A 24324-nucleotide genomic window follows, 5' to 3' on the forward strand; every position below is an offset into this window, starting at 1 on the left:
TCAGAGAGAGAAGGTGAGAACCCAGGAGGTAGAAGCAGACAGTAGCTTTTTGGTGTCTGTAAAGGATTTTGGCAAGACTTGAGTTTAGAGTGTGCAACGGTGTCTGAAAAAGAGAAGGTTCTGTCATTCAAAAAGTTTTTTGTTGTACCAGGAAGCAAGATTTTTAATTTGCTGAAGTTGATAAACAATACATAATACTTAGTTATATACGCTACAAAAGTTGTCTATAGGACAAGTTTTCAAAGATGATCCAAAGAGTAGAGCTAAAACTTGACTTTTTTGCGCTGAGGTTCTGATGATTGATCCTGCGAGGAATGAGAATTTCTTTCTCCAGTTTAGTTCCTCATTTGAATGTTCACATGAGCCTCATAAGCAGCTCTCTGTCTGTGTGTCAGGTAGCCTTGGTGTTTGCAGTCTGCTTCAGAGCCGCAGAAAGTCCAAGGGAGATAGTGGGGTTTGTTTCCTTCCCACCCCCTCAGTAATTTACAGGGTCCAGTTCCTTAAGACAATAGACAGAAATGGCATGTTGCTTTTTTACACCAAGTTAACATTGCATTTCCTAATAGGTGGTAAGTTCTAGTATAGTTGCTGTCTATTATGCTGCATTTGTCAGGCAGACAGTGAATGCAAAAATGCTTTTAATCCTCCTCTCTAGACAGAGGATTTTCCTGCAGGAAATTCTCTCTGCTTTGAGACCTCTGGGATTTCAGCAGCAAAATCTCATGGCAATTTTTAAGTTGCTGAATTTTAGCAAAATGAGAAGCGTGAATTTACCATGTAACATGATTTCTTGTTTTATCTATTAAGCTCAACTTGAAAAAGGGAGCAGTTTTTATATCATTGTATCTCCAATTAGTATTACATATGATAAATTTTGATCCATTTCTAAAATTCTGAATTGTTTCCTTATAAAGCAACTTTTATCAGATCACTTTATAAAATGAGATCACTATCATTTCATTCTTTTTATAGAATTTTTTTTTTTTCACGGGAGCAATTACATCTAGTGTCCTAAATCAAATCTGATCTTGGATGAACTAATAACTTTAATGCTTACATTTAACAATTTGTACTCTTAAATTAAAAATCAGCTTAGCTTTAAATTGATGCTTAGTTTCTGCAAGTGCTGGAGGCAAACATGGAAATGCTGACTAACTTTAGAAAGTGAAGTCTTTGTGACACTGATAGGAATCGTGATTAAAAATGACTTTGTTCCTTCTCTTTCAGACTGATGTGTGAAACCGTCAGATATGAAAGGCATGAAGCCAATGAAGTTCTGTACTAGTAAGTATTCTGCTTCCTTTTGTATGATGTTCAAAGAATTAAGTCATTTTAAGGTGTGTTAAGGACAGTGTGTAATGCCAACTCTCTCACCCAGCGCACAGTCTGTAAACATAAGCGAGCTGCTTCGTTTTCATTGTCAAACAGTGGAGAAATTTGCTGGTGCCAGGGATGGAGCTTAACAGTGACTCTTGGTGATGTGTGTTAATTTTTTGTAACCAGTGAGATTATAGAGAATTAGGGGATGTGGGAGGTCTTCTCATTAGAATAAGTTTCATTTAGTCTCAGTTCAATTTTGTTGCAGTAGTAGCAACGAGCTTTTTGTGCCAGAGGTGCCAAATCGACATATCTAACAGGGCTTATAATTAGCAAGGATGTGATCTAATGTCAGCCTAGATTTACAGTAGAGATTTGAGGATTGCAATTGCTTTGTTTGTGCAAGCAATGTATTGAAACAAAAGATTTATCAGATTTTTCACTTACTGCCTCTAAACCAGACTCTAAATACAGATTTTTCTGGGTTGTCAGGTATTATTTGAACATTTAAGCATACAAAAAATGCACCCGTATGCCTTCTTTTGTACATGTGTAATTTTTACTATATTGACCATCAGGAGGAAGATGTGATTGAACCAATTTTAATGCTAAGTCTTGACCATTCAACAAAATTAAATTAATGTCTAATCAAACCCAGTAATCAGTTATGTATGGGAAATGCACAAGGTCAAAATCTATAGGTAAATAGATAATTTTAATTAGACCAATATAATCTTTATTTGTTTTACAGAGTAATTGGCTGGTGATCATTGTGCTGGTGATTTGTCCTTTTCTAGGCCATTGGTTTGTGTCCATTATGTGTACTAGAGTGTTTGTTTAGATCTAATATCTTGACTCATTCTAATTGTTGGTTTAAATTTGAATTGTATGCTGAATGAACCAAGGCTGCTAGTTGTGTATACTCAAGGCAGGCAAAAGTTATGAGGAAATAAGTGCCTGAGAAAATACAATGCACAAACACAATATTGTGAAATCTGGGTTAACTCAAAGTGCTTTTTGCCCGTTCTTTGGCACTGATTTCCTTTGTCACTCCTTTCATGTGACTTCATCTTCACTTTGGTTGTTTGCCTGTCATTCCTATTTCTTGGCTTCTTGACTCTCGCCCCCCCCCCCCCCCCCGATTTATTCAGTAGATTTAATGGGCAGTTTGGCAGTTTTTGGATAGAGATACTAAGGCAAAATGTGCGTGCTGTAGTATTTTGCATCTCTGATTTAATGTTTAAAGGGCTAAACCTGAAAGTTAACACTGAATATTTTTATTTAGTTAAGAAAAAAAATAAAAATTCAATAGTTTGAAGCCAGAAATATATGCTCTGTTACTCTGAGTAGCTTTACATTTTATTTTAATGAACAATTTGTGATCTACTTGGTAAGAAAATCCCATGGAACCTGCAGTCTAATTTCAGTATTCTATTTTTAATAGTAAATGAACTTGGAGAAATCCTAGTTTTGTTTCACAAATTCAGCATATGTATTGAATATATGTTCTTCTAAAAAACAGAATTCCAGTTCTACAATTTACGCATTTGGAAAAAATCTGACTACTACAGGAGATAAGTAATATAATAGCCAGGTTAGAATCAGTCCACTCAGTTATGAGCTTGGAGCATACAACCTATTTTTCTGTTGAATGTGCCAGAATTTATATTTTTTTTCTTTTCTTTTTTTTTTTTTTTTTTTCCCCTCTCCCCCCAGCAATGCAGCAAGGGTATGACTTGCATTGAAATCTGAAATTGAGTGCTAATTGACCTGTGTGTGTGACCTCCCTAAGGCACAACTTAATATCTCAATGTGGATAAGCTAAATCTTTATCCCTAAATGCTAACATGAAAATTAATACAGTTGCTCTGTTTATTTGATCGAAACTTCTCAATTTTGAAAACACTTTTGTTTTGTTCATATCTGCATTGTCAGTTGTACTTAAAAAAAGTAAATTTTTATTGCATATGTGCAATGCTCAGAGTAATTATCCTCATTCAGTAAAAACAGTCTTTTTTATACTGCATTTTTAAAGAAGTTGTTAGTTTTCATAATATCTCTATAGATTTTTTTTTTTTTAATGGCCAAAGGGATAAAATGGAGCACTTTGTTTAGAATTGCCTCATCTCATCTGCATTTACTTTACTGTCTTACTATAAGCGGGTGTACATGGTAGTGACAAATTCTCAAACCCTACGGCCATCTCCCTGTTTAAATGGAAAGTGGGTTATTAAAAGTGGCAGTTCAGCTCGAGTTATTCTTCATTTGCCAGTCAGCCTACTAGTTTCATTTGATGGGAAGTTTGTGATAAAAGGGCTTAAAACCTGCAGGGCAAAATTTCAGAATTGAGATTTACTTGACACATATACCTGATTTTTACCTGCTACCTTTATTCAAATCTACTTAAGGATCCCCTTAAAAAAAGTGTTTAGTTTGGTCACTTGATACATATTTAATCAATAGTTCAAAGGAAAAAAAAAAATTATTTTTTCATATCTGTATAATAGTCATATTCTTGATGTTTCCAACAGTAAGTTTCTAATTAGCATTTTCTTTGGAAACCAAAGTTTTAGTAGATTTGTAGAGGGTGTGTATATCTCTTGACAGCGGAACAACATTTTTCAGATCAAAATTTAGATGTTTGCTATGACGGCTAAGAGGAATCTTTGGCTTCTTAACATTTAAAAAAAATATTTTACGTATAAGCAAAGGAATTATATCTCTAAGAGAAGCATCTCTTTTTTCCCCCTTGTTAGTCATACAGGGGCTGTATGTAGTTTTCAGCCATGCTGTTTGGTATTTCTGTATGTGTGCATCACTGGTGTTTGGCTTGTATGTCTTTATGCTTCCCTTATTTTCCTCTCTGAAGATACAGGATTGGCAGAATTTTTTTAAAGTTTTGATAACCTGCTCTCCAGAGTTACTTGATAATAAAACCTTGTGCGTTTCTGAATTGCCATACTGTAGCACAGTGTGGTTTTGTGATCACATTTTCTTAGAGGTCTTTTCCAACATTAAAGATTCTATGATTCTTCAGTTTCTGTGCAACTGAAACTGGAACTAACTTAGCTGTGCTTATAATGTTTTTCCAAAATTCCAAAGAAAAATGCAACCCATGCTATTACAAAGTGTGCTTTAGTTTTTTGGAGAACCTTCCACTGAAAGCCTGAATAGGGTATATGCTCCTACCTCCCATATGTCCCTTCTGAGAAGATTGCAAGATGTATATTTTGGATTTCAGTCTAATCAGTAATAAATTTCTCAGTCTGTAGCAATCGAGTAGTACGCTAGTGGCTTTGATTGTGTTGATTCTTAGAAAAGGACAAGTGTTTAAAGAAGAGCCTTTATCTCTTGGACATCTTGAACTGAATTCTAGTGTTCATGTCTATGGTTGCAAAAAGCTCTTGTCTAACGTCAACATGTTTATGTGCTTTCATGTCATTCAGTTGTGCAGCCTTCTTTCAAAGGACTGTATTGTGAAACAAAGGTAAAAGGCACGCATATAAACTGGAGACGGGTTACCTGTAAAACTGAGTTGTTGCTACAGAGAATGTCCACAGCTGAAATAAGAAATAGCAAACTCTTAGTTCCTAAATTACAGATTATGGTAGGCAGGGCGTGAAATAATAGCCATATTTTTACAGTTATGTTTTTGTCTTACTTGTTTCCTAATTCCCCACTTGTCAAGCAATCTGAGATGAAAAGCATCCACTTCTGTTAAGACCGTAGTGCTTATATTGAGGGGGAGGGCAGGGAAGGGAAAAGGGGATGGGAAGCATGAAGAAGGCTACAAAGAGGATAAAGATATGTAGTTTCAGCTGATCTTTTTGGATATGTCTATGTTTAGAACCAAATTCTCAGGTTCAGTAGCTGTAATATCACTGTCTGGTCTTAGGTTTTCTATGTTATGTCACTGTGGCACATCATAGATCCAATACTTGTTTTGGGCTAGCCATGTGGCCTTCTCCAGAGCTGACTTGGCCCAGCTGTTGAAGCCTGAACCGGATAAAATCTGGAAAGGAAATAAAGGAGCAAGGCTTCTTTGGTTGTTACTGAAATATCTGTGTTTTCTTAGATGAAAATGCTAGTGTCTTCCATGAGGTAGAGCAGAACTTTTGTGAAAATGCTGGAGGGCATTGGCTTTGCATAGCTTTGGGCTGGGTTGCGTTAGAGGGTCACTGGAGACCAACTTGGGGCATTGACTGGTGAGGACTTTGCAGATGCCCTTTCTAGGGAGGAGATGTGCTGTCATCTGCCCAGGGGTCATGCAGTCAACAAAATGTCAAGTTGGGATTTTGAATCTGGCTGTGTGTCTTAGCTAGACAGCTGAGCTGTAGTTTTATTTGCAGCTGTAGGTCTATGTAGTTAATATGCAGTAGTTCTGCACATAGGGGAGGGATCTATGAGTAGTTTTGAAGAGTGGGAATCTGAGAGTCAAACTTGAAGTGCTTACAATAAAAGTGACATTTTTCACACACAAAAAGCGAATTCATGGTTCTTTCACAGTGGTGTATTGCCCTGAAGATCCTCGGGGATAGAAGCAGTGTGTGCAAAACAACAAAAAGAGATGCCAAAGTTGCTGTGCATTTCTGCATAGCCTGGCTTAATTGTGCAATGAAGTGTGACAAAAGTGAGCTAAAAGCTTCTTTAGCTCTTGGTGCATGATTTTTAACCAGAACAGCTCTGCAGAGACCAGCTCACTGAAATTTGTCTTCTGATGCATACGTTTGTCTTATGAAGGAGTGGTTTTATGTTCTGTATGTGTTCAAGAGGTTTTATGATGGTGGTATCATAAAAACAAGTTATTTTGTATAGATATGATATATGTGATCTATAGCTATATATGTTTATATCTTATAGATATAAAACTTAAAACCTAAAACACTACGTAAAGGAATTTCTGGAGAAGTGTGTGAGGATCAAGCTGATGTTTCCACTACTGGTATTCTCAGTTATCAATAAAATTATTCTCTTGTATTCTTTAATACTTTTAACCAGAATTTCTGGGTTGTGGACAAGATGCACCTGTTTGTGGAGGCTTGGGTCACATTTCTGCATTTACTGTCCTTGTTTACTGGATGTTCTTGACTTCAGAGAGCTGCTACAAAAGATGTCTTCCTTGGTCTTACCGAAATATGAGACACTCCGGAAATTATTTAAAATGCTCTAAATACACAGTAAACTCAGAAGGTGTCTGTTTGAAGCATCTTTCTGGGTCCAAATATTGCAGTTACCTGAATTTTCAGGTAGACCTCTGCAGACAATATATATTCATTCTGCTTGTGCATCCATGTGGAAGTCATGCAGCAGTATATTTAATAATGCAAAGAACTGCTGCAGCAGGGCTGGTCTCTCTTTTCTATTTTTTTTTTCTCTCCTTAGAGTATTCCTAAAGGTGTATTGCACCTTCTGATAGTTGGACACTTGCCAAAGTAGCATTGGGATACTGCCAGTTCTGCACTGCAGTAACTCAGGAACCTGAATTTATACATTGTGGATACATTTTCCGTGGGGAATTTCTTAGGGAATGTGTATCATTAAAACAAATACATTCAGGGACTTGGTAGTCAGCTCTGTATAAGTAGACGCTGAATCAAGGCTTCTTAATAGTGTAAGTGATCAATGTTACAGTTTGATGGCTTTGCATAGCCACTTCCGAATTTCTGTGTTACTGTTTGACCTGATTTTGAGACTTCTTTGAATGAAGACTAAAGTTTTTAGAAGGGATTTTAATTTACCCTTCTTTACTGTGAATACTTCACTAAAATCTATCCTGTTTTTGTTATTGTTGTAATTTCGAGAACAAAGCCTTGCTTTTGGAGAAATATTAGAAGGATGTAAGATTTAATAGCAGAATAGCCTGTCTTGATTGGCCTCAGAGTATTTTAGATGCAAGAAGATTTTATTTTACTACTTCTGTCATTGCTTTCCTGATGATTTAGGAGACTAATTTTTTTTTGTTCTGAATTTCTCTTTGGATATCAAGGGCTAATTCACTGTACAAGTTTAATACCAAGACTTCAATGACAATAGGTCAATTAGCTTGCATCTGTATATTTGCATAATATGTATATTGATTGCCTCTTTAACCAGCTGTTTTAAACTGACACTCATTAATGACACTCTAATAATCTCTGATTTGACTGAATTTTCTGTTTTATTTTACTGGTTTTATTTCAGAAGTGGAAAAGAGTACAAATAAATTAAATACTCTAAAGAAAAACATACTTTGATTATTTGTTCTCCTGAATACTGAGGAATTGTTTCCTGTGATTCATTCTTCTGTATTTCCCACTTTAGCTACCAGGAGACAAGATGCTAGTTTTCATCTTGTGTCCGTCAATAAAAGATAATAATGGACATCAGTTGAAATATGCACTTTAAAATACCTGCTTAGACAAAATTAAAAGTTCTAAATTCAGAGTTATCAGTTTTATTACTGGATATATTTTAACATTTTCTTATATTTAAAGTGAAGATTAGGAGTAAGAATAAATGTAACTTTAATGTATTCATTAAAAAATAAGTATTTGAAAGTCGTGTGTGGCTGATGCATTAAGGACCCCATCTGTTTTACTTCTATGTTTGGGATACACTTAATGTTATCAAGAGCATCTAAAATGCTCTATCAGATGTCAGGTAACTGCTTAACTAATTAAGGAGGGTTATAGGCAGTGCTGACAATGCGAGTAAATGGTTTTCTAATTATTTGGAGTGTTACAACAGTACAGTGCCTAGTGGGCAGGAACTCCAGGCAGTGAGATGTCTACCTAAGAGAATCATTAAACTTCAATACATGTTTGACATCTCAAGGCACTTCTTCAGGGCTGATGTCTAATTGTGGCAATGATTATTCAATTAAAGGTTAAACTACCTATAGCTTTCAGCATACAGAGGATAACTGAAATGAGCAAAGAGAAACAGACAGATTCATCTGCTGAAACAATATCCTGTGAAGCATTAGCTTGCAGAGCAATGTTCTTTCTAATTTCTTCTTGTGTAGTGCTTAAATGCCTGAAAGAGGTCCCAGTTCTGACATGTCACATTTTTGTTTCCGTCCCTCTCAAGGGGAGATCAGGGAGCATGAACAATGTCTATTCTGAATTACTCTGTGTTTACTTTCTAAAATTTATTCAACTTTCAACAACATTGAGTGTGATTTCATGAAAATGTAATCTGCTAGGTACATCTTGGTTTGTATTATAAGTTCTTTTATCAAAATAGTTACAAATGTTATAGCTTGTCGGAGTGGTACTATATACAGTTTAAATGTCAGTCTTGAACAAATCTTGTAGTGGTTTGAATTTTAATTATTTATGGAGAGAATACTTCTAACTAGCTCTTTCACAACCAAGAAATTGTTCTTGCCAATTTCATGACCTTTTTATGAAGTAGGTTGGAAAATACATCTGAATTGGGAAGTAATTCTGGATGCTGATGTTTGGCTTATGTTAGTGGTCCTTCCAGCATTTGATGTTGCTGGACCATTCAGTCCAGTGTTGGAGGGAGAATGACACCTCCATTTTTTAGGTCTCAGGACAGTCACATCTCCTGTAAAAGGAATATTAAGCAGTAATTATGCGGAAGGCAATTCCGTGCTAGTTTCCACTGGCACCTGTACAGTGCTTAGCTGTCTTAAAGGTGTTAGCTGAGAAACCAATGACCAGAAATGTGATCAGAGCAGCAAAGACTTCTGTTTAGCAAGTGCTTTCAAGTCCAGATGCTGAATTTTGCATTGAAGTGGTGTCTTATTTGACAGAATTAAAGCAGTCATCACCAAGACCTGCACATTCTTGCCACTGTACATACTTATGACGTTCGTTATCTCAGTTGAACCAAATGCGCACAAGTAAGCGTGTGCTGAATATGGTTCATTATTCCAGAAGTTTTAGTAGTGCAACATCTCATCTTGATGGAGATTAAGAATTAAATGGGTTGTTGTCATTAAAATGTAGCTATTTCTAAAGAAGTTTTAAAGGAAAGTGATGCACCAGGGCTTGTTAGGATAGGAGAAGACAATGGGAGATGGTGTAGACATTTGAGATTTATGGGGTCTTTCAGCAGATTGACTTAAATCTTCATTGCAGCTGAATGTTTTGGAAGGTTTCTCAGCATCTTATATTATCAGGCAATCTGAAGCTGAAATTGGAAGACCTGTGCTACTGTAGATAGATGACTTACAGAATCACTCTGTGTGGAGAACATGTATTTAAACAAGTTTGTCTTTTTTTGTCTGCGCATAATTTCTTTTATATGCTGTTGATATTGATTCAGAGTTACAGTTATGAACCTGGTGTACAGGTGCTAGAGATTACATTTAATAAAAATTTTTAAAAAATTAAAATAAAAAAAAATTAAATCAAAAAGAGGATGTGGACCTGTTGGAACGAGTCCAGAGGAGGGCCACAAAGATGGTCAGAGGGCTGGAGCAGCTCTCCTATGAGGACAGGCTGAGAGAGTTGGGGCTGTTCAGCCTGGAGAAGAGAAGGCTCCAGGGAGGCCTTATTGTGGCCTTCCAGTACCTAAAGGGGGACTGCAGGAAAGATGGGGAAAAACTCTTCAGCAGGGCTTGTTGTGATAGGACGAGGGGTAATGGTTTTAAAATAGAAGAAAGCAGATTCAGATTCGATATAAGCAAAAAATATTTTACAATGAGGGTGATGGAACAATGGAACAGGTTTCCCAGAGAGGTGGTTGATGCCCCATCCCTGGGAACATTCAAGGCCAGGTTGGACGGGGCTCTGAGCAACCTGATCTGTTTGGAGATGTTCCTGCTTCTTGCAGGGGGCTTGAACTAGATGACCTTTAAAGGTCCCTTCCAACCCAAACTGTTCAATGATTCCATGAAAATAAAATATAATAATTAGCAAGTAAAACTTGCTAAGTAGTTTATATGTAACTAGTTGGGGATCTGGGAGTAAGAAGCTGCACCTTCCAATGGAATAAATAGCTCACAGAATGAAGAGTTTGATACAAGTGCTGAAGACTTTGAGAGAGCTTGCAAACTCCTTGGATCTGGACAGTCTGGAGATCTATAAACACTTCCTGATTTTTGAAGGCTGAATACCTCTGAGGTGTCAAAGAACATTCATATGCTAGAAAATGTGAAAACTAAGTCTGAAAATACAAACATTGTCAGTCTGTTGATGTCATCACAGGGTATTGTATAATTATGTAACTGAAGTTTCCAAACAGAGCAGTTAGTGACAGCTCTGAACTTATTTTACGAAGTTCTAACTTCAGCTTTTTGTGTCATTTCAAGGTGGAGAAGTGTGCTGTCTGGCTGCAGATTGTAGTTGTGTTAAAAGACTAGGTCAGGGAAGCTGGGGTGGGAAAGCATTGCAATCCAGTCTTTGGATTTCCGTTCCTTGCTCCCGAATTCCATAAATCAAGCTGTCTTGCATTCTGGGAAATTAAATATAGATTCCACAGGAAATCCCCTGCTCTCAAAAGTGTTATAATGTAAGAGTCAAGGTTTAAAGTAGCTTTATTTAAATTTGGTAAAACTAACTTAAGCAAGTGCAGATTATGAATAAAGTCTGCATATTGCTGAACTATTTTGGTATTGGCTTTCGGTTTTACACCACTTTAAGGCTGCTGCTGGAACCTGAGTATTTTGAAAATGTTATCAGTAAGTAACTCTGTCGTAGTAATTATAAGAGAAGAACGTTATGTCTTGGTACTTGAGTCCTTTTGTTGTTGTCTTCACCGAATACAAATATTTTCTACTGAAGATCTCTTACTCTTCTCCTTCTTACTTAAGATTTAGACTCTTTCCTCTGCATGGCAGTCAAATGCTTTGAGTGCATGTAGACATATGGGCATTAGTCTGATCCTAGTGCGCTCGCCCAACTTACAGCTGTAGGGCAGCTGGTGTCTTGAATCTGGCTGTAGTCCTATTGGTTCTGTAAAGCATGGGTGGAAGTTTGTATCACCAAGATTTCACTGGGGCTTTTGTTGGCTTTAATATAGCTAGGATAGAATGACTACATGTATTGATTTTGTTCTTGTGACTGCCCCTTAATGTGTCATTTCTGGGTTGACTTAGTTCTGATTCTCTGCAGGGTATATTGCCTGTGGCATCTTACTTTCTTAAGTAATAAATCTTATTTTCTATAACATTTCATCAACGGCTCAATGTCCAAGTGGAGACCAGTGACAAGTGGTGTTCCTCAGATTGGTATTGGGACCAACCCTGTTTGACATCTTTGTCGGAGACGTGGACAGCAGGATAGAGTGCACCCTCAGCAAATTCACTGATGACACCAAGCTGTGTGGTGCTGTCAACACACTGGAGGGAAGGGATGCCATCCAGAGGGACCTTGACAGGCTGGAGAGGTGGGCCTGCCCAAATCTCATGAAGTTCAGCCAGGCCGAGTGCAAGGTCCTGCATGAGGGTCGTGGCAATTCGAAGCACAAATACAGGCTGAGTGGAGAATGGATTGAGAGCAGCCCTGAGGAGAAGGACTTGGGTGTGCTGGTGAATGAGAAGCTCAACATCAGCCAGCAGTGTGTGCTTGCAGCCCAGAAGGCCAACCACATCCTGGGCTGCATTAAGAGCAATGTGGCCAGCAGGTCAAAATTCTCCTCCTCTACCCTGCCCTGGTGAGACTCGACCTGGAGTATTGCGTCCAACTCTGGAGCCCCCAGTATAAGAAGGATGTGGACTTGTTGGAGCAAGTGCAGAGGAGGGCCATAAAGATGATCAGAGGGCTGGAGCACCTCTCTTATGAGGACAGGCTGAGAGAGTTGGGGCTGTTCAGCCTGCAGAAGAGGAGGCTCCGGGGAGACCTGATAGCGGTCTTTCAGTACCTCAAGGGGGCCTACAAGAAAGATGGGGAAAAACTTTTCAGCAGGGCCTGTTGTGATAGGGGAAGGGGCGATGGTTTTAAGATAGAAGGAAACAGATTCAGATTGGATGCAAGGAAGAAATTTTTTATGCTGAGGGTGGTGGAACACTGGAACAGGTTTCCCAGAGAAGTGGTGGATGCCCTATCTCTGGAAACATTCAAGGCCAGGTTGGATGGGGCTCTGAGCAACCTGATCTGGTTGGAGATGTCCCTGCTCCTTGCAGGGGGATTGGACGAGGTGATCTTTAAAGGTCCCTTCCAACCCAAACTATTCTATGATTCTGTAACTTGGGAAAGTGGGATAGCTATGCTGCATTCAGTGGGCAATATAACTTTCCCAGTCCTGGGTTTCATCCAGGTGAAAATCCAGAACAACAGATGAGATGGAAAAAAAAAAACAAATAAAAACCAAACAACCCGAAGAAACTCCCACCAGTCTTATGTATTTGAAGCAATCCATCACTTAAGACCAATGGGTAAAGTAATTTCTTGCATGCAAAGAAGATCTGTGGATGCCTTCTTGGGAATATACAGTGTGTGCCAGTAATGCCTGATTTCCAGTATTTCCCTTCCTGCTGTGCATGCAGCCTTGCACAACTGGAGGGAGAGCGAGGAGAGGAACTCAAAATTAGGTAGAACTGCTGTTTGCCTGGCTTGGGTGGGCTTTACTTTCAGCGTGATATGGGTCATTCACTGCACTTCCAGTCTCCTAGTGCCTGACAGCTGCTGCTATGGTGGTGGTGGTGATGATGGGCAGTAGTGGCACCCTTATAAATCAATTAGTGTGAAAGATCTTACCTAAGCAAATGTCTTTCCTTTCTACATCAGGTTGACAGACAGAGCCTCCCCTCAACTGTCCTTAGGCCAAAAAAAAATCCCTTATTTCCCTCTAAGGATGCCTTTGGGGGGAAGTCATCAACATCTATTCTGCTTCAGCTAATTCTGGATGAAGTGCTTACGTGCACTTAATACCCTCCTGCAAACCCAGTCAGGGATGTGTCCTGTTCACAAAACAACCCTTTTAAGCACTGTTTGCTGTCATCTCTTTGACATAAGAAATATCTTTAGGAAAACAAACACAGTTTCTAGACACCTCTGCGGGCTGCCAGTGGTAGGCAGTGTTCTAGCAGTGAAAGAAAACGCCGTAACTAGGCTTAGGGTTATTCTCTATAATTCAGTTTTGATGTATAAAAACGAAGTGTAAAATGTGGTTGCAAAGGAAAACTCTCAAATGTGAGTATTCTACATTAGGTAAGATGCTATTTGCATGAATCCTTGCGTGGCTTGATGAAGAAATGCCTTTATAGTTCAGTACAGACTACTTCTATAGTTCCTTCTGCCCTTCATTATGGGCATACAAGTCCTGAAGAATGCAAATGCATTGTTGACGAACAAGTGTCAAGCGTGGTACGCAAAACATGGAGACTTGATTGAAAGCCACCTGGTGACAGCATTGGTGGACAAGGGACGAGCAATGGATATCATCTACCTGGACTTGTGCAAGGCATTTGACACTGTCCCGCACAACATCCTTCTCTCTAAACTGGAGAGACCTGGGTTTGATAGACAGACCACTCGGTGGATAAGGAGTTGGCTGGGTGGCCAAACTCAGAGAGTGGTGGTCAACGGCTCGATGTTCAAGTGGAGACTGGTCGTGAGTGGCATCCCATGTGGGGACTGCGTTGGGCCTGGCCCTGTTCAACAACTTGTTGGTGACATGGACAGTGGGATGGAGTGCACCCTCAGCAAATTTGCTGACAACACCAAGCTGTGTGGTGCCATCCACATGCTGGAAGGGAGGGATGCCATCCAGAGGGACCCTGACAGGCTGGAGAGGTGGGCCCGTGCCAACCTCATGAAGTTCAACCGGGCCAAGTGCAAGGTCCTGCACCTGGGTCATGGCAATCCCAGGCACAAATACAGGCTGGGTGGAGAATGGATTGAGAGCAGCCCTGAGGAGAAGGACTTGGGAGTGCTGGTTGATGAGAAGCTCAACATGAGCCGGCAATGTGCCCTTGTGGCCCAGAAGGCCAACCGCATCCTGGGCTGCATCAAGAGGAGCATGGCCAGCAGGTCGAGGGAGGTGTTTCTCCCCCTCTACTCTGCCCTGGTGAGACCCCACCTGGAGTACTGCGTCCAAATCTGGAGCCCCCAGCATAAGAAGGACATGGACCAGTTGGAGAAGGTCCAGAGGAGGGCCATGAAGATGATCAGAGGGCTGGAGCACCTCTCTTATGAGGACAGGCTGAGAGAGTTGGGGCTGTTCAGCCTGGAGAAGAGGAGGCTCCGGGGAGATCTCATAGCGGTCTTTCAGTACCTCAAGGGGGTCTACAAGAAAGATGAGGAGAGACTGTTCAGTAGGGCCTGTTATGATAGGACGAGGAGTATTGGTTTTAAAATAGAGGGAAGTAGATTCAGATTGGATGTAAGGAAGAAATTTTTTACGCTGAGGGTGGTGGAGCACTGGAACAGGTTTCCCAGAGGGGTGGTGGATACCTCATCTCTGGAAACGTTCAAGGCCAGGCTGGATGAGGCTCTGAGCATCCTGATCTAGTTGGAGATGTCCCTGCTCCTTGCAGGGGGGGTTGGACTAGATGACCTTTGAAGGTCCCTTCCAACCCCAACCATTCTATGATTCTATGATGTTTGAATAGCATTGTGAAAAGCCCGGGATCCTTAAAATGCAAGAATTGCAGGTGTTTTTGGTAACAGTCTGTGGTTTTTTTTTGGAGGGAAGCACGTGGGTTCTGGTGGAAGGAATGTATTTGCTATATGTGTGGGGTTTTTTCAGGTGTTTGTTCGAGACTATATTGAGGCATTAGTAGTTAAAATAAAGAGAATGAAAATCCATCGGCATTCTTTGCTCTTCAAGACTGTCTTGGAAATACTGATGATCTTTTTGGCTGGCAATGAAAGTTTAAAATAATACACAATGTATTTTGGGGGAGATACCTTGAATACAGACATATTCTGTAGTAAACTTCCAGTGGTGTGATACAGCAATATTGAAGACTTTTTAAAAATTTAGATAATTAAGGAATTGAGTACAGTAGAATTGCTTTATTTGGCACAACATAATGCAAGTACCTTAGAGCTTAGAAATTCTCAAGCATGACTGTAAGAATAAAAAGTTATCAAAGTACACATAAAACAAAAGGAAAACAAACCCAATCAAATTATATTATTAAAGTTTGATTTTTTTTTTCTAAAATCAGCCCTTTCAGTTGTCAAATGGACAGATGCTTCTTTTGATTATATACAAAGTGGATAAAGTATGATGTTAATGACAGATAAGCAAGAAGGAGCGACAACTGTTGAAAGGCTAACTTGCAGAGAAAGTGGTTAAACCTGTGAATGGGCAAGAAAAAAGATAAAACTGAATTGGGTGATTAACTGAGTGAAAAGTCATGCTGTGTGTGATCAAATAAGAAAACTGTAAACCACTGCAGTTAAATGTGCAATCATTATAGCTGTTTTATTAAATGATTCAAAGTGAGATCCAAAAATAGCATTAAAATGATTTTGAACATTGAACGTACTGAGTGATGCTTGTGAAAGCCGGTTGCTGCCTTTCTCTTTGGAGATAAAGATTTCCAATGAGAAAAGATAGCTAAAGCCCCTTACAAATAGGTGATTGGACAGAAGGATCTAAAATAGTTCATCAACTCTTAAAGGAGTTGGGGGGGGAAGCTTGTGTATTACTAGTTTTGCAAAAGCTAAACATTTTTACTGTTGATTTAAGTATATTTTTTTCAATTCTTATTTCTATTAGTTTATCCTTGGAAATGGCTTTCTGTAAAAGTATAAATGGATCTTCTAGATTACTTTTGCTTTAGAGTCATAAAGCCTGTGACCCTAGGTGAGATTCTTTTCTGTCAGACTACACTTTTATATTTAGCCAAAATGACAATTTTTAGGAAAAAAGAAAAAAAAAAAACAAACCACAAAAATTGTTATGTGATAGTATAATGCACTGTAATCCACACAGAAAAATTATCATTGACATCCTAACAGAGTTGCTTCCCAGCTACTTGGGAAGTTGCTCAGTCTAACAGCCGTTGCTGAAAATGGCTATTTTAGAACCTTTCAACCAGGCTAATTAATGTAGATTATTTGTATTGACACTAGCATTTATTAAAAAACAGAAGCAACAAAAACCAACCCCAACGGACTTACAGTTCAGCAGCAAGACTGGCTGTATGCCTGTCAGCTTCCCACTCATTTTGAGGGTAAGAGTGTCTGAAGATGTGTGACGTAACTCAGCTGCGTATTTATACTTTTGAGAACAATATTTTTTTTTTTTTTTGAAGTAGTGGTTTTCTTGAGTTTATCTACTTCAACGTGGTTCTCTGTACTTATGTACAATGTTGATTTTTCTAGACTGACAAGTCTGAGGGCAATGCAGGTCTGTGTGAGAAGCTAGCATGTGAAGCATGCTTTAGAGAAGGCAGCTTGGTGCACTTCAGCTATGTAAATCAAAATGGTTTGTTGCTTTAGCTGCGATACCATCGTATCTCTTCATTTTCTGTTGCCTCTCAGTATAAAGAAGTATTTCCTGAAGTCTTCATTTTGAAGATGTTAGGTCTTCACTGGTCAGTGTGGCTTCAGTGGTTGGGTCATAGGCTGGTAGAAAGGAAATACAGGCTGCATCCTCTTAGTTCTTGTGTTCTCGGTTATAGATCATATCCTCAATTTCCTCTGTTAATTCTCCATGTTTCTGATATTTGTCCTTTCTCTCATGGTTATATTATAAAGTGCAAAATGGAAATAGACCGCGTTTCTAGATTTGATGGCTTGCTGTTTTACTTTCAGCTGGTTTAGGCTGGCTCTCTCCCTCTTTCTAACATCAACTTTCCCTTTGGAAAGTGTAATACAGTGCATGCCGAGGAAATGGCACTCTTGCTTTGAGGCCTCTGCTGTGTAGGTACTTCTTAAATGGAAGTTCTTCAAATGAAGAACATGCTGCTCACATGCACATAGCTTACTTCGATTTAAGATTGGGTTTTAATACTATGCTGTCATCGTCATTAAAAGATGTGGGCTGTTCTTACTTGAAGTTAGAACTAAATGTTGCTAAAGACTTGAGACATGTAATTTAAAAAAATGAAGGTGCTACAGATTAATTAAGTAATCTTCATCTCTTAGTGTCACTAAAGACGTGGCTTTCAGATAAGAATACTCGTGCAGTTCGTAACGACGTACTTGAATCCAATTAGTGAATTTCTTTGGAAGAAGGAGGAGTGGTAAAAAGCTGAAGTAAAGTATTGATATTCTTACTGTTGACTGTGAAAATTGCACAAGACTTCTGCAGCTATTTCTAGTATCCTTAAACTATGTGATTTTCCTGTCTAAACATTATTTGGACTTATTCAAGAAAAGTCTAACCTATGAAAAGGATTTTGTATTACTCAAGGAGCAAGATCTGAATCTACAGTAGAATTGAACTGGGCCTGGATGGCAAAGTCCTAATCCAGTTCCTTTATAGGATGAAAAGAGGGGAAAAGCAAATGCTTTTATGGAGAATTTATTCTTGTGCCAGGAAGAGGCATGGAAGGGGCAGTGCCTAGTAACAGCAGGTGAAGTTGATTAATAAATTTGATGTAGGTTTTCCACCTGCAGATGTATCCAACACTCTCTTACCTTGTGGAGAGGCAAACTGATGCTGAAAGGCAAATTTCTGTCTTGAAGACAGGGGAAGAAGGAGATGTCTAGAATTGGGAAAGGAAGCCTTATTTATAGAGAGAAAAATGGTGCAGTTCTCTTCAGCAGGAGGAAGGTAACAGATTTGACAGAATACAATACAATGTATTTGCTGTACCTTGACTTCATTTTAATCACATTCAATTTTATTTCATTGGATTTGTGCTATTACCAAATGGACAGATACATGTTTTTTAAAAAGTAAAGTAAATGAAATGGGACATTCTAATAACGTATATATTTGCAGGTGGAAATTAGAATAGTTTGACAGAGTTGTTCTGTAAATGATTGAACTGTGGCTTTCTTCCTTACTTTTGAGCATTTTTTTTTTGCCTCTCTGTTCTTCCTACTGCAAATTTGATAGTGCTATGAATAACTTAAGTCAAGTGTCTTAAACTATGTCCAATTTTTTTTTTATTCCAGCCCTGATGATATTGGTACCTGTTGGTATATCCTGCTGTCTGGTTCAGTCTTCATTAAAGAATCTATGTTTCTTCCAAGGAGCAGGTATGTCAGCTATGAATATATTTCATTCTGTATTTTAAACAGAAACCATGAGATCTAGAGAATTTTTAGAATTAAACAGCAGTGTTTTTATGCTTAATGAAACACAGAAGTGCACACATAAGCACACTCTTCCTATCTTTGCTAGCTGTGGTAGTTGTTTTAAGCCCATAGCTAGAATTGAAAGCCCACCATGGTGGACAGTGTACAAGCAGCTGGAGTGTCATGCAAATACTGTCAATTTAAAAATAAAACCACCAAAAACCTGACAAATGGAGTGAAGTACCAAGAAGTCTGTCCCTGTGAGTAATCAAACTTTAAATCATAGGATACACTGGAGTTTACGATGCTTTCCTGAGGCTTTACTTACTGTGCACAAGTCTTCAGTGCACGTTTTAACATGTTCTCGCGTAACGTTACTGCCAGTTTTGCTACATCTGTTTAAGGTTGTGCTTCATGTAAATGAATTTGCAATAAAAGTGATATTTTTACATGGAAAAAGATAAATTTGAGTGTGAGACACTCCAAATTTACATCAATACAGTAAAAATTAAAGTCTTTTTACCTATGGAAAAAATGCAAATGATTGCAAGGATTTCAGACTAGGGTGACTGAGCTTGATCAATTCAGTGGAAAAGTAGAATCCTTTTGAAATGCTGGTTATGTGGATATTCATTCAGGCTACTATAAAAGCTTTGTTTGAAGTAAATAGCATGTAATAAAATTTGTGAAAGGCAGAATGCAAGAATGACCCATCTCTGTATGCTATTATGAGAATGAAAGCACTAGAAACTTCCTTACAGTTTTAAACAGTGGGAAACCAGTTGAAAGCTAGTGTTGGTTGGCATGTGAACAATTAGATGTTCAAAGCTGCCTTTAAATGGGAGAGCAGTGCTGGGCTTGGGACTTCCATTTGATGATGGTTGCATGTTCTTGGTGTAAGCAAGTGTCTTGCGTATGTAAGAGGACAGGCACTGCTGATAAAATGATATACTTGATGTGCCATCAAACAGTACTGTCTATGATAAAGGTGCAACACTGGTTATTGTAAAAAGTAGCAAAATAACAGATTATAGAATCCCTGCTGCTGGCAGAGGGAAGAAAGTTGTCCCATATGTCACCCATGAACAGGCAGTGCCAGAAAAAAATGCTGGCAGAAAGTGCTACCTTTAGATTCCAGAAGAAGGGATATATGGTATCTGAATTAATGTAGAGTGGTTCTATATAGTCTGTGGCAAGAATCTTCTGTTCCTTTCAATTACGGCAATGCTTGTGCTTCAGACATCATTTGATGCTTCATGAGAGGTGAGATTTAATAAGATAAACAATGAACTTGTGATTCTTCCTGGAAGAATAAGCAGGAAATTACAGGTTCTGTGGCTCTTAAGTGGAGCGTTTAAGGGCTGTTAACTTGGAGACATTCAGAAATGACATCTGGGACAGTGTCTGAGATCTTGGTGAATTTCAAGTGTGGAATTTGGAATTAGAAAAAATTTCATAGTTGTGGATGAAGTCCAGTAGCTGCCAAAGCTGGTGTCTTGGGGAGCAAATTGCAAGAGAGATGCTTTGTTAATTAACAAGGATAACGTAAGTCCATGAAAGCGAAATTAAGAAGCTTTAGTTTAACGATATAACATAGAAAGTGGGCAAAAGGCAGTTACTGGATAACTGACTATTATTCACTTATTTTTCACTTAAACTGACTATTTACATATATAGGAAGTAACAATTTCAAGAGCCTTTTTGAGTATTGCATAATGTGATATTGGTGTCTTACTGCTGTTAAGATGAATTTACTATGCTTTTAGCAAATGGAGCATGTCCTGGTGCATGATTGACGTCAGGTAATAGGAAGAGACTTAAACATTGCTGAGTAGAGATCATGCAATTTTGATCTTGTTTGACCAAAACACTGTCATTTGAGTAAACTTAATGTAGAATCATTTAGACTATTCAAGTGGGTTTTTCCAGTTTCATCCATTTTATCTTTGCCTATCTAGAAAGCCTCTAGGAAGTAATGTCGCAACATGTGAAGCTTGTGAATAAGAGAGCAGTATGGAGTGGAGAAGTCTGTGTTGGAGCAGAAAGCAAAAAGCATGTTCCTCTCTTCAAATCTGAGGGACTCAGAAAATTCTCATTTCCCTAACTTTTCCCAGAGCTCAGAGTGGTTGGTACATACTATCTCCCAGTCCTTCCTATCCCCAAACATTTCACAATCCAAAGCTCCCTTTTTTTTTTTTTTTTCCCCCTGCCTTAAAATTGTTCTCTCTTTTCTGACAGCTTAACCCAGCCTGCCCCACGCACCCGCAGTAAATCCCCTTGCACAGGTTCCCTGGGCTGCATCCAGCCCTCCCACTGGGACCTGGGGACCTGGTGCTGCTCAGGCTGTGGGCTGCCCCTTGCCCCTCCTGCTGTCTTGGTTGAGCTTGGCTTCATTGAATGATAGCTGGACAGTAGCTGGCCACATTTAAAATCAAGTACGTGTTTTCCCTCAAGAGTTTCAAGAGGATTTGCTATTCTTTGTTGGATTTCACTCTTTTAAAATGTGTTTCTGTACAAGCCAGGGTAAAATAGTACCTAGCTAGGGTAATTCAGCTAGCAGTAGGGAATAAACCTGCCTACGGTCTTGGAGGTGTTCTCTCAATCCTGTGCTGAATTCTGTCCTACTCTTAACTTTGTGGCTGTTGTCATTTGAGCCTATAAGGAATAAGGAATGCTGTCATCAGATTTATAGCTGAAACTTGGAAATACCTTAGTGCATTTGACTGAATATACTCAGCTTATCATTTGCATTTGGGGCCTCTATTGGGTAATTTAGTTGCATTAGTTTCAGAGGTAGTGTCGTCGGACTGGTTGGTGGATAACATTGGAAATGCTGTTTTGTTGTGTACTGTGTCAGGTAAACTTTTTTTCCCTTCCAAATAATTTTTTTTTTTCCACCTCTTTGATTCCTCGTGTTAGATACTATTTAAAATTCTGTGGGGAGAGGGAGTGGCGACTGGTGCTGGCAGACAGATAATACATAGTTGGGAAGAAGAATGTCGTAAAAAAAATAAGTTAAAAAAAAATCAAGCTGTCTAATGCATAAGAAATGACCACCCTCCTGCTTTTGTACTTAAACCACAAATAAATAATAGTATAGCAGTCCAAAAATAAGCAGCTTTCTAATGTACTATATATAGTCAAATAGCTACTAGTTGAAATAATTTGAAATGAGTGGCGTAACTGCCAAAGTTATATAATTTACAGGGTGACTAGTAAAACTTTGAATTAAAGACTTGACAAGTCTTTAATTCAAGATAATAAATAAGTGGAATATTGGAATAGAGTAACATATTTTTGAAACTAACTTCTAAACCATGCCTGTTTTGTGAAAATAGTCTGAGTATCACTTTATTTGTGTATACAGTCTAGCTTGTATTTGTTCAAATGCCAGGCCATCAGCTAGCAAATAGTGTTCATAAGCTGACTTTTGTTCAGTTAATTTATTATTTTGGGAAAACTTACAATTCAGAGTTTTAAAGAATTTTGACCTGAACAATTAAAGCTGCCATTTTTTTTTTTTTGTAAAATAAAGTAAAGCTTAATCTTATTCTCTTATTTAATTTCTGTAAATTGCAGCAGGAAAAATTATTCTGACAGTTTAATCTGAAGAAGATTTCCACCTCTCCATCCCCCTCCTCATGTATTTTACTATAAAAATTTTCATACTTTCTGCTTTTCTTTAACATCAGGTGCATACTGCAGTCAAACTAAATGCTCCTTAATTTCCCACTCCCACCATGACCACCAAACCAGGAGAAATTAACACTTCTTCCCCTCACCACTTCCCCTGAGCATCTGTACCCTGAAGCAGTTCACATGGTAGAATGAGGTTTATGTATTAATTCCAGAAAATAAATAAGTAGAAAATACAATTCCCTGAAGATTGTCCTGGTTCTCCTGTGTTTTCATGTGGTCACTGACAGCAGTAATGTGATAGTGCCTCAAAATATCTTTTGGAATGACCTCCAGCATCCCTAGGTCTGCTCCGTGCTCCATCACATTTGCTCAGCTGCTTGAACATCCTGTGTGGTTTTTCTTCCTGGACTTTGCTTCTGGTGGAAATTTTACCACAGTCTTTCATCTTACCTGACTTGGAGCTACACTACAAAAGCGTCTCCTAGATCTCCTACAGCTAACCTCGTGCCTGCCCATAGCCTCCATGATTGGAGTGGTCTGGGCAGTGTGTGCTGTGCTGTGCTGCTCAGGCATGCTCCAAAGCCAACTTAACTACGTTCAAACCTGGCTTTGCTCTTGTCTTTAACCACTCACTTGTCTTCCTTGCTGTAGCCTCTTCTTTTCCTTCCTTACTGCCGCACACAGACGGTTCTCCTCTTGCTGTTTCATATGGTGATGGAGAGCAGTGCTCCTTTTGGCAAGTTCACAAATGTTACGTACAAGTGCAATTATTTAAGCTTTTTCCTCTAATTAAAATACTAAGTTTTGAAGTTGAGAGAACACCTGTTTTTTTCTCTCTTCAAAATTAAAAGGGATGTATCTATTTAAGTATTCATGATTTAGCCCTCTGGTCTTTCCTGTACTAAAACAACTTTCAAAATGGAGTAGAATATCAAATTCTATTGGAGAGCCATTACAGAAATTATGGACTTTTTTGAACTGTTTTAAAGCAATAACAAAACTCAATTTGTGCATAAATAATTTGTCCTCACCCAAGTGTGCCCTGATTAACTTAAAGTAACCTCTCTCAGAAGTAATTTTTTTTTAGGTATTTTGGTAGGTTTTTTATTTTGACAGGTAATGCATGTGAGTATAATAGTGCTGGAGCAGAGCTCTTGGTTATGTATGTGCATTTATACAGCTTTATATATCCAGAAACATACTTCCTAATTTTTTGTGATGCCTGAGACATGCTGTTTGGTGTGGTTTGCATATATCTGACTGATGATACATTTATATTTTGGATAGAGAACTGTGTTTGATCTTTTCACTGAATAAAATTGTATTGATAGCTTTAATCACAACGATAAAATCCTCCTCTCAATATATGACCCTAATATATTTGTGACTTAGTGTTTATTAATAATGGCTATCGCTGACCATTACACAGATATATTTAAACCAAGATAAGTTTTGATTTTGACTAAAAAGAATATTCCCCCTATTCCCGCCCCCCTGCCCCCCCGCCCCTGGAGCAGGAAACTGAGAATTTTAGAACAACAGATTTGAGGGAGACTCAGGGTTGTGCTTTTGGGAGCTGCTGGTTTAGTTGTTTAAGCTGCAGAGGGAGTTGATCAAGAGCTGTGCTGAGCTTATTGAGCTTTTCTGAGTTTTGCTTATGGCTAAGGATTTACAGCATCATGATAGAAACACGGAGACCATACATTGGATCTTTGTAAAGAAAAAGTAACTCCCCGGGTTATGGTTTCAAGTGTATTTAAGAAATTACTTGAAAATGTGTGCTTTGGATTTAGTTTGCCCTCAGAACTCTCACTCTCTAATGTTAAACTTAATTTTTTTTTTTTTTTACTGCTGGTTGCTACTGCTGGATTTTCCCATGACCTGTTTGCTGCTTTGTTATTTCTGTACCCAGCTAGTGCTGTTCTGGAGCCGTGTTCATGACTGTCTCTCAAGGCTGGTGGGAAGGTATAGAGTATGGTATTGTTGTGGGCTGACCCCCAGTGCTGTCTTGTCTTCTGTCTGGTTTGAATGCCTTGGTTCAGCATTTCAGTCCATCAGCTGAAACTGAGTTGTGTAGGAGAGTGATTTTATGGCTTAATCTAGGAAAGACTGAGATCATAAGCTGAAGAAAGAAGCTGGAAGAAGCAGTGGAGATGTCAGTCCTTTTATGACTGAGTGCATGTCTACCATGAATTATTCACAATGAATTTCAAACAGACATAAAGTGATGCTAATTGCTTTGTACCATCTGCATCTACCTAAAAGACTGCGT

General features: G+C 38.7%; 1 protein-coding gene across 4 annotated transcripts in view; it reads left to right on the plus strand.

Annotated features, from left to right (window-relative positions):
• The window catches only part of RAPGEF2 (Rap guanine nucleotide exchange factor 2), a 195661-nt gene that overhangs the window by 63555 nt on the left and 107782 nt on the right, over nucleotides 1-24324 (plus strand). For all 4 annotated transcript variants that reach the window (XM_086746425.1, XM_086746423.1, XM_086746424.1 and 1 more), the window contains exons 3-4: nucleotides 1228-1284; nucleotides 18291-18374. In XM_086746425.1, the coding sequence (XP_086602551.1) occupies nucleotides 1228-1284; nucleotides 18291-18374 (141 nt within the window). The remainder of the gene's footprint in view (nucleotides 1-1227; nucleotides 1285-18290; nucleotides 18375-24324) is intronic.

Source organism: Chlamydotis macqueenii, chromosome 4 (genome assembly GCF_036417535.1).
Source record: "Chlamydotis macqueenii isolate bChlMac1 chromosome 4, bChlMac1.mat, whole genome shotgun sequence".
Classification (NCBI taxonomy): domain Eukaryota; kingdom Metazoa; phylum Chordata; class Aves; order Otidiformes; family Otididae; genus Chlamydotis; species Chlamydotis macqueenii.